Here is a 14,563-nt window from a genome sequence, read left to right as displayed (position 1 = left end):
TAGTTGAGGTGGCTAATATTCCTATCTTTCAAGTTAGATAAGAGGAATTACACTGGGGCTTTTTTTTTAAAATCCAATTGGCTTTGAATTGGCCTTATATTTTTCTTTCCCAGTACCTAGACATTTAAAAGAAATACAAATTCACATGAGATTATTCTAATATTGATCAGGGGAATTTGAAGTGGTTTCAATCATTAAATACATCACAAGTCTTTTCTAGTAGTATTTAAACAAAATATCCTTTAAGAGTTGAACTACAAATCTGACAGAACCCCTCTGTGTATTACAAAGATACACTTTCATTTCACAAAATACAATTTTTGAAATACCATTGCCTCATGGAAAATGTATTAAAGAATAACATGTAAATAAAGTATTTGGTATTAACACAGGAGATATTTTAAGAAATACTAAAATATTAACTGCAGATAGTATTAATGAAGAAAACAGGATTTCACAGGTCTATATAATTCACTCTGTGGCCGGTATGAATGTGTTATTCTTTGGAGATGGACTGTAACATACAGGAAGCCTAGATAACCATAAGATTAGGCACCTAATTCTGAGAAAAATAAAGCTTTCTTAGATTAATAGCATCCTTAGTATAGAAAATGTTTTTTTGTGTTATGTTAGTTTATCTGCCATCCTGTATTGAGCACCTGAAAGATTATGTCCATACTGGTAAATAAAAGAAGGTTGTGACTTCCAGCAAGAAGGAAAAGGCTCTTTCTCCACCTGCAGATGTGCAATTGCAGAATGAGTAGAAACAGGTGAAGAAGAAAAATTCTGCCAGGGAGGCATGTGGGCTACCTGAGTCTGACTCATGGATCAGAACCAGTGCCATTCAGAGGAAGTGGTAGATGACCCTGGCCATGGGGACTCAGGTGGTGTTCTCCCCAGTTCTGCTTGTGAAGGGAATGGGACACAAATGGATGCATATGACCATGGAACCAGGTCACAACACTTAGTTGCAGAGCTGGGCTGCTGCAGACATGACTTTGGCTGTCATGGCTGTTACACCTTGTCTGAGAGAGACTGACAAGCCAGGGGCAGACAACATCATCCATTTGACAAAATGTAAAAAGAGTATCTGCCGACAGGCTTGCTACTGGCAAGCAGAGCTTTAAACTAGGTTTGTTCAGGTCATGATGACCAAAGTCCAAAGAGAAATGGAGGGACAGAAGGTCAGAAGAGAGCACCTAGAGTATACCATGATGGGAAAGGCATTCATTTAAATATGTCAAAGAGCAAGCCAGTTCTCTTGTTAACAATAATAATAAAAAAAGCATGTTAATGTTACAGGAATTGTTTCACTCTTCATAGTTTTATGGTGCCTTCATGAATACCAGCTAGATTCAATGAAGATATTTTGAGAGTAGTTAAATGGGACAGAAAAGCAGAATCAATTACTATCAAAGAAGCTGAGATAAATATCTAGGATTAAAAGAAAAAGGAGTATTGCAAGGAACCATCCTTCTGCAATTCCTTTCAGATAATAAAAATAACGGACTTGCTAACTGGGAGAAGTGAGAGGGATTCCCATCACTCTGAGACAAAACAGGTGGAGACAAGCATGCAACTGTGTTTGAGAGAAATGTATCTGGGAAAATTAAATTGCCCTATATCCTCTACTCTGCCACAGAAAATACTAGTCTGATTTAGATTATATTCGAGACTACAAAATTTGTCTGAAACAGGTTATTAAAGCAAGTAATGCTGCTGCAAAATCTGAACCATCAGAAGTGCGGAGTATCACTGGTTCGGTTCAAAATCAAATAAAATTACAAAGGACAAAATATAGGAGAAATACTCCCAGCAACTTCAGTTGGAATGAATTGGAATCCACTTATTTGAAGTTATGAGTATTCACAGTTCAACATTTTAATTGGTATATAAAATCGATAATTAAATAATTTTATATTATTTCATTTAAAAATTGGTAAGTATAGTCTGTGGGCTCTTCAATCTGAAGCCCAAAGGATTATTTTACATCTGTGATGCTTTTAAGCACTTTGAAGATGCGGTGGGTTGACCTTGCCTGGCTGTCAGGTGCTCACCAAAGCCACTGTTTCATTCCTCCTCAGCAGGATGGTGGTGGGAGAAAATATAGCAAAAGGCTTGTAGGTCGAGTTAAGGACATGGAGATGACTCAGCAATTACTGTCACAGGAAAAACAAACTTGGCCTGGGAAATTAATTTAATTTAGTACCAATCAAATCAGAGCAGGATAATGAGAAATAAAACTAAATCTTAAAACACTGTGCCCCCATCCCTCCTTTCTTCCTGGGCTCATTTGCATTCCCAACTTTTCTGTCTCTTCCACCTGAGTGGTACAAGGGGATGGGGAATGAGGGTTGCGGTCAGTTCGTGACATGTTGTCTCTGCCACTCCTTCCTCCTCATTCTCTTCTCCTGCTCCAGTGTGGGGTCCCAGTCATAGGAGACAGTCCTCCACACAAAGTTTAAAATGCGGGTTTCAATTAGGTATGCACAATCACCCACAAGAGGTCCTAAAACGTGAACTGTAAGTCTACAGGCTTGCCTTCCACTTGCCATTACTGGCATGGTGGACACAGAAGAATCAAGATGCTGTACTAGTATGCAGAGAGACTGTAACTATCCTTTATCCTTGCGTGATATGTGTGAGAAAGCGTATTCATTTGACCATGAAAATACCAAAAAACCACATTCTCTAACCTTACTGAGACTTACCTGTGTCATACAATAGTCTCTGTGAGGCTTTATGAATCTGTATGTGTAAAAGAACACCGAGTTCCTGATGCAAGATATTATTAATTATAGACAGTATTCTATATAGAAATTAGCATTAAGCAAACTCACTGCTAGCCATACTGATTATCATCGGCAGTCATATTGAAAGAGTCTTGGATAACTTGGCAGTTACTGAATGGCTTTTTTCACAAAATGTTTACTATATTATTGGAGAATGTTTCATTTAACCAGTCAACTGATCATACATAGCTACTAGTTACAGGCTGTAGTCATTTGCAGGCATAGCCATTTGACAGGGTTTGATGGGATCACACAGCGCTAACAGAAGGCTTCAAATGTTACACTCTCTAAGGAGTGCCTGTAATGACTAAGTCTGCTGTGCAAAGAAAGGAGGGAGACAAAGCAATGGCCCTGAGTTCTCATTTCACCTTCCTAGGGTGGTTACTGGCAGTAAGACATATTAGTTGCAAGTATAATCCTGCACAGAACAAGATAGCTCTTACTGCTTATCTAAGTGTAAAAATACATACGCAGGCCTGTCTGTTTCAGTCTGTAAAAAAATCTATTTATCACATATGATAAATGTTATTTTGACTAAGACACTTTATGTATGGTTCTATTAAAAATTATAATAAAGGATGAAATTGGTTCATAGGAATTCATGAAAGAACAGAAATATGGTCCCAAGAATAAGAGACAAGTACATCAAAGCCAAAAGCCTGCTTTGCAAGAAGGTGACTGGGGAGAGATCTAAATTACAGACCCTTCTCATCCATCTGCAACCTAAAGCAAACCTCCACATATTCTGACTGCTCTTCTCATTGGTTATAGGTTAGACTGGGAGATTAAACCACCTGAACACAGGCCAGTATGCAGGCAAAAATACAGTGTTTATCAGACCAGAAGAAAGGAGCATGACTGCAACCAAATGGTGAGACCTCTTGCTGAGTGTGAGTAAACTTGGGTTGCAGCTGTACAGAAAATCTCTACCTGGTGTAAAATAGACAGGACGAGCTATGTCGACTCCGGCAGCTGCACTGTCAGCTGAGTTCTTTTCTATTTTAACTGCACTGTTCGGCAGAGAGAACAAAGCAAGAGACGGAAGGCTATTCATGACTATATTCAACCTAAGGGATGATGTATCAAAGGCTCGTTGTGAGAGTAGGTAAGGCAGAACCAAAGAGCCACAGTGAAATCTAGAAATACGACCTCTAAAAATTTACCTAGCTCTACTTACATAAAGCAACTTAGGACAAAATATAGAAAAAAACGTTGTCATGTTTCTGAAAAGATCACATTTATTCAAGTCTAATATTTCCTTAAAAACAAAACGGCTTTTACCCATATGCACGCAGCATTAATCCTCTCTGAATTACACTACAGAATATCGTAAGATGAAATTTCTATTAATTGAATTCTAGTAATTGCCAATATTAAAATAATACAGCTAGTGATATTCAGCTTTTAAATTAGAATTTAAGTTCTCTGCTGGAAAACAGAAAAGCTGTGAATATAATCAATATTTACAAGGTTACTGAAAAAAAGTCCATTTCTTTTTAGTGCTGTTTTAGGTTTAGCCAGACATCAGCAATGCAGTAGGTTACAGAAGAAATCTCTGCATGACTGCAAATTGCTGCAGTGTGCTGCAGCAAATTTCTGCTACAGCAAAGTGTTGCTGCATCAATACAAACTACCATTTCTATACATCAAATGTAAATAAAATTAATAGCAAGTCTATATAAAAATCTACATTTCTATTATCCAATTCTATCTTGTGTAGTGAAACAATGTAATAAAATATTACCAGATTTCTTTTAACAGAATTACATTAGTTTAACTCTGTGGTTAATAGAATAGATCATAGTGCTACCTGTTTCAATATTTAGGTAAAAAAATTTTGAACTGATAAAAAGATTGTTAATTAGAATTTATTTAAAGTCAATGTATATCCGAATGATTATTTTAAATCTCTGAGCCCAAACATATGACTAAAGTCAAAATTGCTATCAGTTGGTTTAGACAAGTAACTTCCAAGTATGTAAGTTTCAGAGAAAAACTACTTCCCCTAATTCTGTGTTCAGTGGTGAGGAAGATACAGTTCTGTGTATATCTGCACAAGGAAAAAGATGCTAGTAAAAATACAGACAGAGGAATGACAACAGCTAGTAGATGAGAAACTACATGGGACAGTAGACATGAATTGTAAGAGAATATACCACATACTTAGCACAGAATCAGTGAAGTAGAAGACACCGTATTAAATTTCACCTTTCTGGTGTTAGTGACACGGCGACTGAGCTGGTAGCAATTTATTTCTCACTACCTTATTCATTCAGCTTTTCTCTGCTTTAGCTTGACAATGGATTTATGAGAAACACTTCTGTTAGAAGGCAATCATTCCATTTCAGATTGTGAACCATGGCATGGGATCACCTATGGATCTAAGACAGCTGCCAAACTGTTACGAAATGGGATTCATAGCTCAGAAATAAGAAAGTAGGATTCATGGTTGGTAGAAAGACAATTTAAGAAAAATCTCCCATTTCAGTTACCTAAATTGCCTAAAGCTTAAAGAAGTACCAAAACTATTACTGGAAGGATAAGGAAATCTCTCATATGACAAAGAAGCATCTCACAAACCTGTAACTACAACAGTCTCATATTTTCAAGTTTATAATCCGTAGTTCATAGGTTATAATCAACGCTATGATGAACCAGTTCAGTAGAGTGTGAGTCTGCATGTAACTGCATTCATTACCTATTTCCTTTCACAAAGGAACTATGAATCTATTCTGATTGCATGGAGGTTAACTAAGGACTTATTTTCAAATACTAACATTTTTAACAACTGCAGCTCTTAACAAGTTATGTGAGCGTACCTGAAATAAATAAAATAATCAGCAGTCTACAGTGCATCTGACAGAAACAAAAGTGTTTAAAGTTAATGTTTACATAAAAGATATTAAGATAAAATCAGAGAGGTACATTGAGTCCTGCTGCAATTTTTGTCTTTGGAATAGAGGAGTTCTCAAGCTCAGTGTATTACCCATGCACCCTCATCCTACTGATTTGTCTTTATATAGCTTTACAGTTTTGTGTGCTACTAATAAAACAAATAAATCCATAGCTGTATTGTCAAGTTAAGTGAACAGATGTATTTAAACAGATTTACCAGTACTATATTTGATATTCAACAAAGCCAATTTTTTTTTTTTTAACAGAGCAAAGGTCTATACCAACAAATTTCTGCATGAAGCCCTTGTTAGGCGAATGTGAGCAAACAAATAGATACCTTTTTTAAAACTGTAATTCTAAGTCTTGAAATTATAGGGAATTCCAATTATAGGGAACTTCCATTTGATTTTGCCAAGAAAGGTTGGACCAGACAGTCCTTGAAGTTCCTTCCAATCTGGTATTCTATGCTTCGATTTTTTTGTTGGTTTTTTTTTTTTTTCCCCCACGTAATTTGTACTTATATAAGACACTATGCTAGGGCTGTGCAGAAAATTAAAGAAAGCCTTAATATAAAGACCAGTTCACTTCACAGCTCTGATATAAAGTTCTTAATTTCATGTTATCTGATGCAATTTACCAATCCAATAAACTATGCTGATCACTAATTAAAGATTTATGTTTAATTGCATTTATACAGTTATCGTGTGCTCTCACCCAGACTTAACTAAAAAGCAATGGGAAAAAAATGAAATACAGAATTTAAGCTTTGCCTCAAAGTCCTGAACTTGCTCCATATTTGAGCTAAAAGGTATTAGAATGCCCAGCAAACCTGAATAAACAAAAGGTGGACTTTAACTTGCCTGTGAGCATTACCAAATTTTAACTCAAGCTGAGATACAGCCACTTCTCAGTCAAACTCCTCCCTGGACTCTAGGCCTTAATGGTTCAATTCAGTTGTTACACATAATGCCATTTGAGAGTCTGTATGTTATCCAAGAAAATGTTAAGGATAGGCAGATATTACACAGGACCTACAGATCCATGCTTTTCCTGGATCAGGGTACACAAGCTGTGGGAACCAGTTATTTAAACACTGGCTTCTAGTGCCATTTTGCCCCTGCCTTCCAGTTGCTAGCCCGACAAGAAAAATTATTCACTTGGGTCCTGTATCATATGTGGCAACTGCTAGTAGGTATATTAAATACACTAGGGCATTTCCATATGATGCAAGATACCAATTTTTAGGCAACTGAATTGACACCTAAGGGAAGTGGTAAAGTATTGACTATGAAAAGCTTTGTCCAACAAACCAAACACCATATTGATGATGAAGCCATTCAGAGTTCAAATCACTTCATCTTTTCCCTTCTTAAATTGACAAAATAGAAATTATGAGGAGAATAATAGAGACACTCAGTATTTTCTGGCTACACAAATGGTGAGAAGAATAGCTTCCCAGCTGTGCCTTTAATAGTACCCGTCATAATGGGCGACCCACGTCACTTACCCAAGTCTGAGGTTTATACATACAACTCTAAAACAAGGAGGTGAATTTTTTTTTATTATTGCCTATTACTCCAGCACTAAAAGAATTGCATTCTCACATATTAAACATATATTCAAATCTGGCACTAGACTGCAATTAAATGAGAGTTGAGAATTTTTGACTATAATATAGCCATCTGCCGTATCTTACGGCTAAAGCAATAATGAAAATATTTAAATTTTTAAACTAAGATCTACATAACCCCTGGAACATACTTTTCATTATGTTGAGAATTTCATTATGACATGCCTAAGTAGTTATATGCTATTCTCCAGTAAGAAGACTTTTTTTTCTTTTTTTTTTTTCCCCAGAAGAAAATTTCACATTTTAATAGTAAAGATAGAATTCTGATTACTGGGGAATTTCTTCAGAATTTCTCCTTCAGAAAAAGCATAAAATGTTACTCATATTCTAGCTGTCAAACTACTGTATTAGAATTTGATGACCAAAACTAAAACCATAACTTGCAGTGAACAGCAGCTGTAAGAACTATACCATTAATGGGAGTTAGATCAACAGTATAAATAGAACTAGTGATACTACTTATATACATAGATACTATTCAATATGAACTGAATTATATTGCTGTAAACTTTCTGAATAATTCTTTGTTTATTTAAATCCTAAACAAATATACTTGTAACTAAATACAACTGTTATTATATTAATATATTCTACAGATAAAAGCAACATATTCCAAAACCCCCTCCATTTACTCTGACTTTCTTAAGGAAATTCATATCTATGAACAGGTGGTTGGGTTCTCTAGCTTATATTGGATGCAGAAAAGATTCAGAGGTCAATGAAAAATGAAACTTTACCTGGGAACTGATTATACGTTGTGATGAACGAGCAATATTAGCAGGCAGGCCAAAAAAGTCAGGTTTATCATCCTCTGGAAGGCTTTCAATAATATTACGATAATCCTGCATTAAAAGCAAAGAATAAATGTAATCGAGGGAACTTTTTTTTCAGCTCAAGAAATTAACAGTGTATGCTGAAAAGAATTTCATTAAGTGCACTGCATAACACAAAGATTAAAGCAAGTATATAACACATGACATATCTTGGTAACCTTATTTATAAATTTCTCAATTTTATTTAATAAAAAACTATCTTCTTTTATACAGAGTTTCCACTCTAAAAAAGCAAAAAGTAATTCTCATTACAGTGATGCTATCAACTGAAAAGAAAAATATGCTGACTGACTCTGAAAAGTATTTACAATACTTCTGTTGAAAACTTAAAAGTAAGATCAATATAACAATATAAAAAAAGATTCTGACATTTGGAATTCAAATAATAGAGTATAATACATATTTATAAAATGAAGAGCATTCACTTCTATTTAAATCTATGAATATATTACCACTCAAAGAAAGGGAAATAATTCAGGTAAAAATAGGTTTGTGTGATCACGGGAGATGCAGAATAGCATCAATAGTTGTTATAGTGTAATAGTCACTAGTGATGTCACTCTTGTACAAAACAGAAAGAGGCCTTGCAGACTAAGGTAGACTAATGGTGCTGAATGTCTCTTTTATGTGGCTTTGAAGGCAAAAATATTTATTTGAAAGTATGGCTCTTCCCTATTGCATTGTATCATGTGCCTTTTGTCCTTGGCTTGCAGGAGCATGTCCTAGGTGTGCACAATTTACTTTGACAGGGAATCTCACTTCAGAGATAACAATAGTAGCAGACTTCTACACCAAACACCAAGGGAACGCTATTTAGTAAGAGATATTATTCCAATTAACTTTGGTAATAAAAACTTAGCTTTATTATTAGTGTTCTACTAATCAAAACTAGTTGCAGAAAATTATTTAAGACATAAAAGTACGAACTCTCACATAAATAATCATACAACTAAAGGAAATATATTAAATGCATTGCAGGCAAGAAGAAAGGTTCATCTATTTGACCGTATTATCTACAAGAATAGAGACCAACTTGATTCGTTTATTCCTTCTCTCTTTATGGTATTAACTCAGCACAACTATAGAAAACAATTGTCATATTTAAAGTAAAAAAATAAAGCACCCCCAAACCTAAACACTCAGAATCCAGGTAGAGAATGCCAAACAACAGCAATTTATTTTAACTGGTATAATTCCATTTACATCAACTCGTATTGAAGATCTAGCATGGAGGCCTACATTAAAATGCAAATGAATCGTAATAGTAACAACTGTATGTGAAAGGATAGGGAGAAATCAGTTCTTTAGACTGTCGAATTCTCTCTTGTTTACACTAGAGGAATACTAAAGGAGAATCAGAATGCATATTCATCTCGAAATAAAATGTCATCCACCCTTCAGGGCATGTTAGCAGATTCTGTCAGAATGTTGATATATTTTGCAAATAAGGAGATATATTTAGATTTTCCCATATAATCTGGAAGTTATAAGAATGCTTAGTAGTCTGTACAAAAGTGCTATTATGTTAACATATTAAGTTATATATAAATGTAATGATATCTGTCTTTGCCATAAATTGACCCTATTTCTTTTACTCAGCTCTTCATAACTATGCTGCTCTGCACCGTAGTCCAATCAGGTATCATAAAATAGGAGACTGATTGAACAGACTAGCAGAACAGTTCTGGCAACTTAAAAATTAGTGCTCCACACAAAAGAAGTCTTAAATAAATGGAGGCATCCTTTGGATTGTAACGCTGGTTTTCTTTGTGGGAATACTTTCAAGAATAATCCCTGTAAATACCTTATTTTGGTTTTTCTATATTAGGTGATAGAAGATGTATACCTACCAAAATACTGCAGGAATTCGGTAAGGAGATTGCATACGGGAAACTAGTCATCTTCTTGCCTCTAGCATTTAAACTGCCAATGACTCGTGAATTGAAAAGCTGCTCCAAGTAGGACCGAAGAACCCTCATATCGAAGTAATTATCTACACGGCCTCCATAAATTGCATTTTCAAACAAACCATGCACAAATTCCCACTGAAAATCTTTGGAACCTATAAATTATTTAATTAATATTAGTTTTGCATCAATGGATAGCATTGCATCATAAGCATTTCTTCTTGTCATTGCAGTTCTTCAATGAAAAATATAAAGACATTAAATAATTAAATTCAAATTGTTTTTCTTCTATAGTACCAAATAGTAAGAGTTGAAGAAACTTCAACAGGTTTGTAAATACATGTCATTGATAAAACAAATGCTTACTGTATTTCAAAATGAGTTATTAGAAATATTAATTAGGTCTTGAAGTGCTTTTTATTGGAGATAAACCAATTGGTTATATGCATTTCAGAACTGATGCTATTAGCATTTTGTGTTCCTCTGTCATAAATAAAAACAATTTCCCTTGTTCAAAATTTTGTACACTATTTTGTGTCAAAGTACCATCTGATCTCATAAAAAACTGATTGACTGAAGCAAAATGAGGTCATGCTCAAAATAGATAACATTACTGGAAATGTCATATCTTTCACACACAAAGAGGTCCAGGACAGGTACTCTGTAAATCATTATAAATCACACAACATAGCACATAAAACTAAGACGTTACTATTAGTTTCCTGGCCAGACTGATGTTGCAATTACATTACTCTGGCTTAGTTATATCCCACAAGTTCAAATTAACTTATTTTCCCTCCCTTCTATCACAGTTTTCCAAAATAACAACATGGGACAATGATCTACTTATACTCCATAGCTTTCACACGCAGGTAAAACTTGAGCAAAAAGGTATTTCTTAAAGTCCCTTGAAAAAACGAAGCAGTAATTACTTTTTTTTTTGGGGGGGGGGGGGGCATTTATTGGTGGTAACTATTGTTTCCAAACACCTCAATCATTGCTTTCAAAGAAGAGTTATCTTCACAGCAACAGTTAATGATTAGATTAATGATTATCATTGATGGTTAATGCTCGAACTTCTTTACATGACTGCGTTTCAAGTCTGTATAACTAAGGTGCAATTCCAGAAGTATTAATCATCCATAAATCTAATTTAAGTCAATGATCATACACCATCTCTAAACATCAGTTCCTAACTTTACTTTGAAATTATATAAAATGCAAAGATTTTTTTTAATTATCTATTTCATATTAACTAGCATTAACAGACTACACTACTTAACAGAACAATGAAGTAGGCTCTATCTAACAGTGAGTTTCGTTATGAAGATTTCATTGATATTCAATTAATTTTCAATTCATTTATTCAAAATATGGGGGACAGAAGACTTCATCTTCCAGGCACTTCTGTTCATCTTCCAGGCACTTCTGCATTTCCTGTTTATTACTCTGGACTCAAGCTCAGCAGAACAGTTCTTGGCACAAAGAAACTATTAGTTTATCCAACCTCCCAAAAATGGAATTATGATTCACCCTGTGTTTCTAACTTTGCTTACTGGTGATGAGCCTTGCAGCATCTTCACTGTTACCCAAGTGTTGTAGAAAGATCAAGCTCTTCCTGCAAGTTCTCTACTAATGGTAAAATGGACAGGTCCTATTTGCAAGGTCAGATGGCACAAGGTGGCTTGCATCCATACATCTAAACTCTCTTTTGCCCTGAAATAAGGTAACATCCTACCTGCTGCCTATTGGAGAGTCCCCAGGCTCTGCTATCTGACAAACCATGCCTTGTTGCTGCCTACAAAAATACCAGTCTGTATAAGCAAATATAGGAAAAAAATAACCTGATCATGGAATAGTTTTTGAGTCTGTGTTCAGCCCTTACTCATTTACTAAAACAGCCATATCCCTCAGAGTCTGGATCTACATCCAGAAAAGTCTAATAAGCCTAAATGCAGCTGTTTGAGGGTCAGACTATTTCCCATACTGAAGTAATTACCTACCTACCTCGTCATATGTTTATATTTGTGAAAATGTTCCAATGAAGATTCAAATGCAAAATGTTCAAAGCAGCCTTTAAACAGAATGGCCCCACAGTCCAAACTCAAAACAAAACAATCAGGCAAGGAAACCAGTTTATAAAAATTACTGTGAATTTTTTTAATATTCTAAGAATTTTAAAGGAGAGACATTCAGAGGGGTAACATTACAGAGGTGAGAAATCTTTCCTTAAGAAGTGGCTTACCCTCAAAGAGTCTATCAATAATGTCAAAACCAGCACGGAGATCAGACAAAGAAAATTCATAAAACTTGGTCCAACCCTACCATTAAAAGAAATCCAAAGAATTTAATTAGTCACATGATGATGATGATGAAGTAAAATACAAATATTATGTAATTACTGAATACTGTAAAATACTTAATAATGAAAGAAGAGACAACCTATGTCCTCTAAAGTGCATCTTTGAAAACATTCAATCGAGGCAGTATAAAAAAAAAATTCAGCTCATTCAGTACGTATAAATTTACATGATTACACAAACTAGAATCCATTCAGTATGAGGAATGTAAACTTAAGATTATATTATTTCCTAACAGTATTCACTTCAACTAAAACTGGCTGACATCTGTGATTAGGTCATGCATTAAATTAAGATTTTATTACTGAGGGCTTTTTTGTATTTCAGTTTCCTTTGGATTTTCATAAATAGGTACGATTCTTCAAGCACAGTCTACATTATACTTTCATTATCTTATTCCTTAATTCATGTCACTTCTCTACTGACTTAAAAAATTATAATAAGAAAAGCAATGACTGCTACTATTACAGCACAAATGCTGACCACCACTTACATATTTTAATCACTCTCAATTTGTACCTCCCTTCTGTTCTTGGTGGCATTATTCTTTATATAGCATTCATGTGTAATGTGTGCGTAATTCTAGCAAAAAACTTTACATGTAAATGGATAAGTATAAATAAATATTGATATTGATATATGACACAGAACTCAGGAAATTCAGATCTCAAAGGTACCTCCTGTTGCTGTATCTTCTTACAGCTGTACCTTGGCATATGCACCATATTATAGGAACAGGTGTATATGATTCATGATGAAAACCGTGTAAATGTTCCAGATAATAGGCACATATCCAGTGAGATGGATACAGTCTCAGGTCAAGACTGCAGCTGCTTCAAAGATCACAATCAAACTATCACCAGTCACCCTGAAGGTCACAAATTGGAAAGATGCCGCAGTCTCCCAACAGTGTATGTTTTTTAGACAGGTTTGTACATGGACTCCAGACAACCTGAAATTCATTATAAAATACAAGAGCTTCTAGTTCAGATTAAACTGCAGTCCAGCAATGCTGGAAACTGGTAATCTTAAGTAAAATATAAAACCATCACTAAGCATGCACAGGAGACAAACAGTCACACTGGAATTATGGAGAAAGCAGTAATCCTAGTTTGCGTCACTTGGAAAGCTGGTGGTAAATGAAATTGAATTTGAAGAAAGCCAAATGAGAGTTCATGTGACAAAGAAGTACTTTCAATATTTTCACCTAGTTTACTTCTTGAACACCATATTCAAAGTCTGTTACTGGAAGAGGCAAACAACCTTATAAACCACAAAGTCAAAACTAGCAAAACACTCTCAAACATTCCAGGCTCTATGAGATCAAGTCTTTCAGATGACAGGTTAATTTCACCCCTAGTCTGAATAAAATAAACAAGACATAGAATAGTTTGTTGGCTGGGGTTTTCTTCTGTTTAATTTAAGCATCTGCAGCCAGAAAGAAATGTTTGCTTTAAAGAAAAATTTATCTAAGAAAAAAACACATTCTCTGAAACCCATTATAATCCTCACAAGAAATGAGTTCCCTCGTTCTTCTCTCCTTGAACAGGGTTTGTGTGCAGAAAGAGTAGACAAAGTCATCTCCTTCCCACCAAAATGTCTCTTTTCTCATATCTTCCATTCAATCATGTACGTTTCCAGACTATTCTTTCCTGTTCTAAACAAACTGGATTCACAGAATCTTTTCCATGGGACCTCACTCTTGCATCAGTATCAGTTAGGACACAAATCACAACATAATCCCATGTAGGCAGTAGCAGTTTTCAGAGGGACAGAATTTAGGGCACCAAGATCTTATTTTGCAATTAATTCAGAGACAATAATGAAAGCAGGCGCTAGAAGTATACAAATTTTCTCACCTCTGAACATGACCCAACACATACCTGACGAAAAATACTTCCAAATATAAAACCTAAGAAATGGGGTAAATTTTAAAAAAAGGTAGCAAAAAATTTATTACCTGAGGAATATAATTTCTTCTTTCTTGGCATATAGCGTGAAACCATGCTAAACAAAAGAGAGAATGTGCTCGAGACAAGTTTCCCTTTTTATTAATTTGCTCTGGTGTCCAGGATTCATAGGTTCGCAAGAGATTCTTTTTGAGGCCTGGAGGTGCCTGCATTGGAAAGAAAAAACACTGTTCTAA

At 35.0% G+C, this 14,563-nt stretch overlaps 1 protein-coding gene across 2 annotated transcripts in view; it reads right to left on the bottom strand.

The window, feature by feature from the left end:
* Nucleotides 1-14,563, bottom strand: part of DYNC2H1 (dynein cytoplasmic 2 heavy chain 1) — a 176,490-nt gene that overhangs the window by 54,704 nt on the left and 107,223 nt on the right. For both annotated transcript variants that reach the window (XM_037375820.1, XM_037375819.1), the window contains exons 79-82: nucleotides 14,378-14,533; nucleotides 12,303-12,378; nucleotides 10,001-10,212; nucleotides 8,055-8,159 (exon numbers count right to left, since the gene is read on the bottom strand). In XM_037375820.1, coding sequence (XP_037231717.1) covers nucleotides 8,055-8,159; nucleotides 10,001-10,212; nucleotides 12,303-12,378; nucleotides 14,378-14,533 — 549 coding nt within the window. The remainder of the gene's footprint in view (nucleotides 1-8,054; nucleotides 8,160-10,000; nucleotides 10,213-12,302; nucleotides 12,379-14,377; nucleotides 14,534-14,563) is intronic.

This window comes from Falco rusticolus, chromosome 2 (assembly GCF_015220075.1).
Source record: "Falco rusticolus isolate bFalRus1 chromosome 2, bFalRus1.pri, whole genome shotgun sequence".
Classification (NCBI taxonomy): Eukaryota; Metazoa; Chordata; class Aves; order Falconiformes; family Falconidae; genus Falco; species Falco rusticolus.
This window is presented reverse-complemented; position numbering and strand designations above follow the sequence as displayed.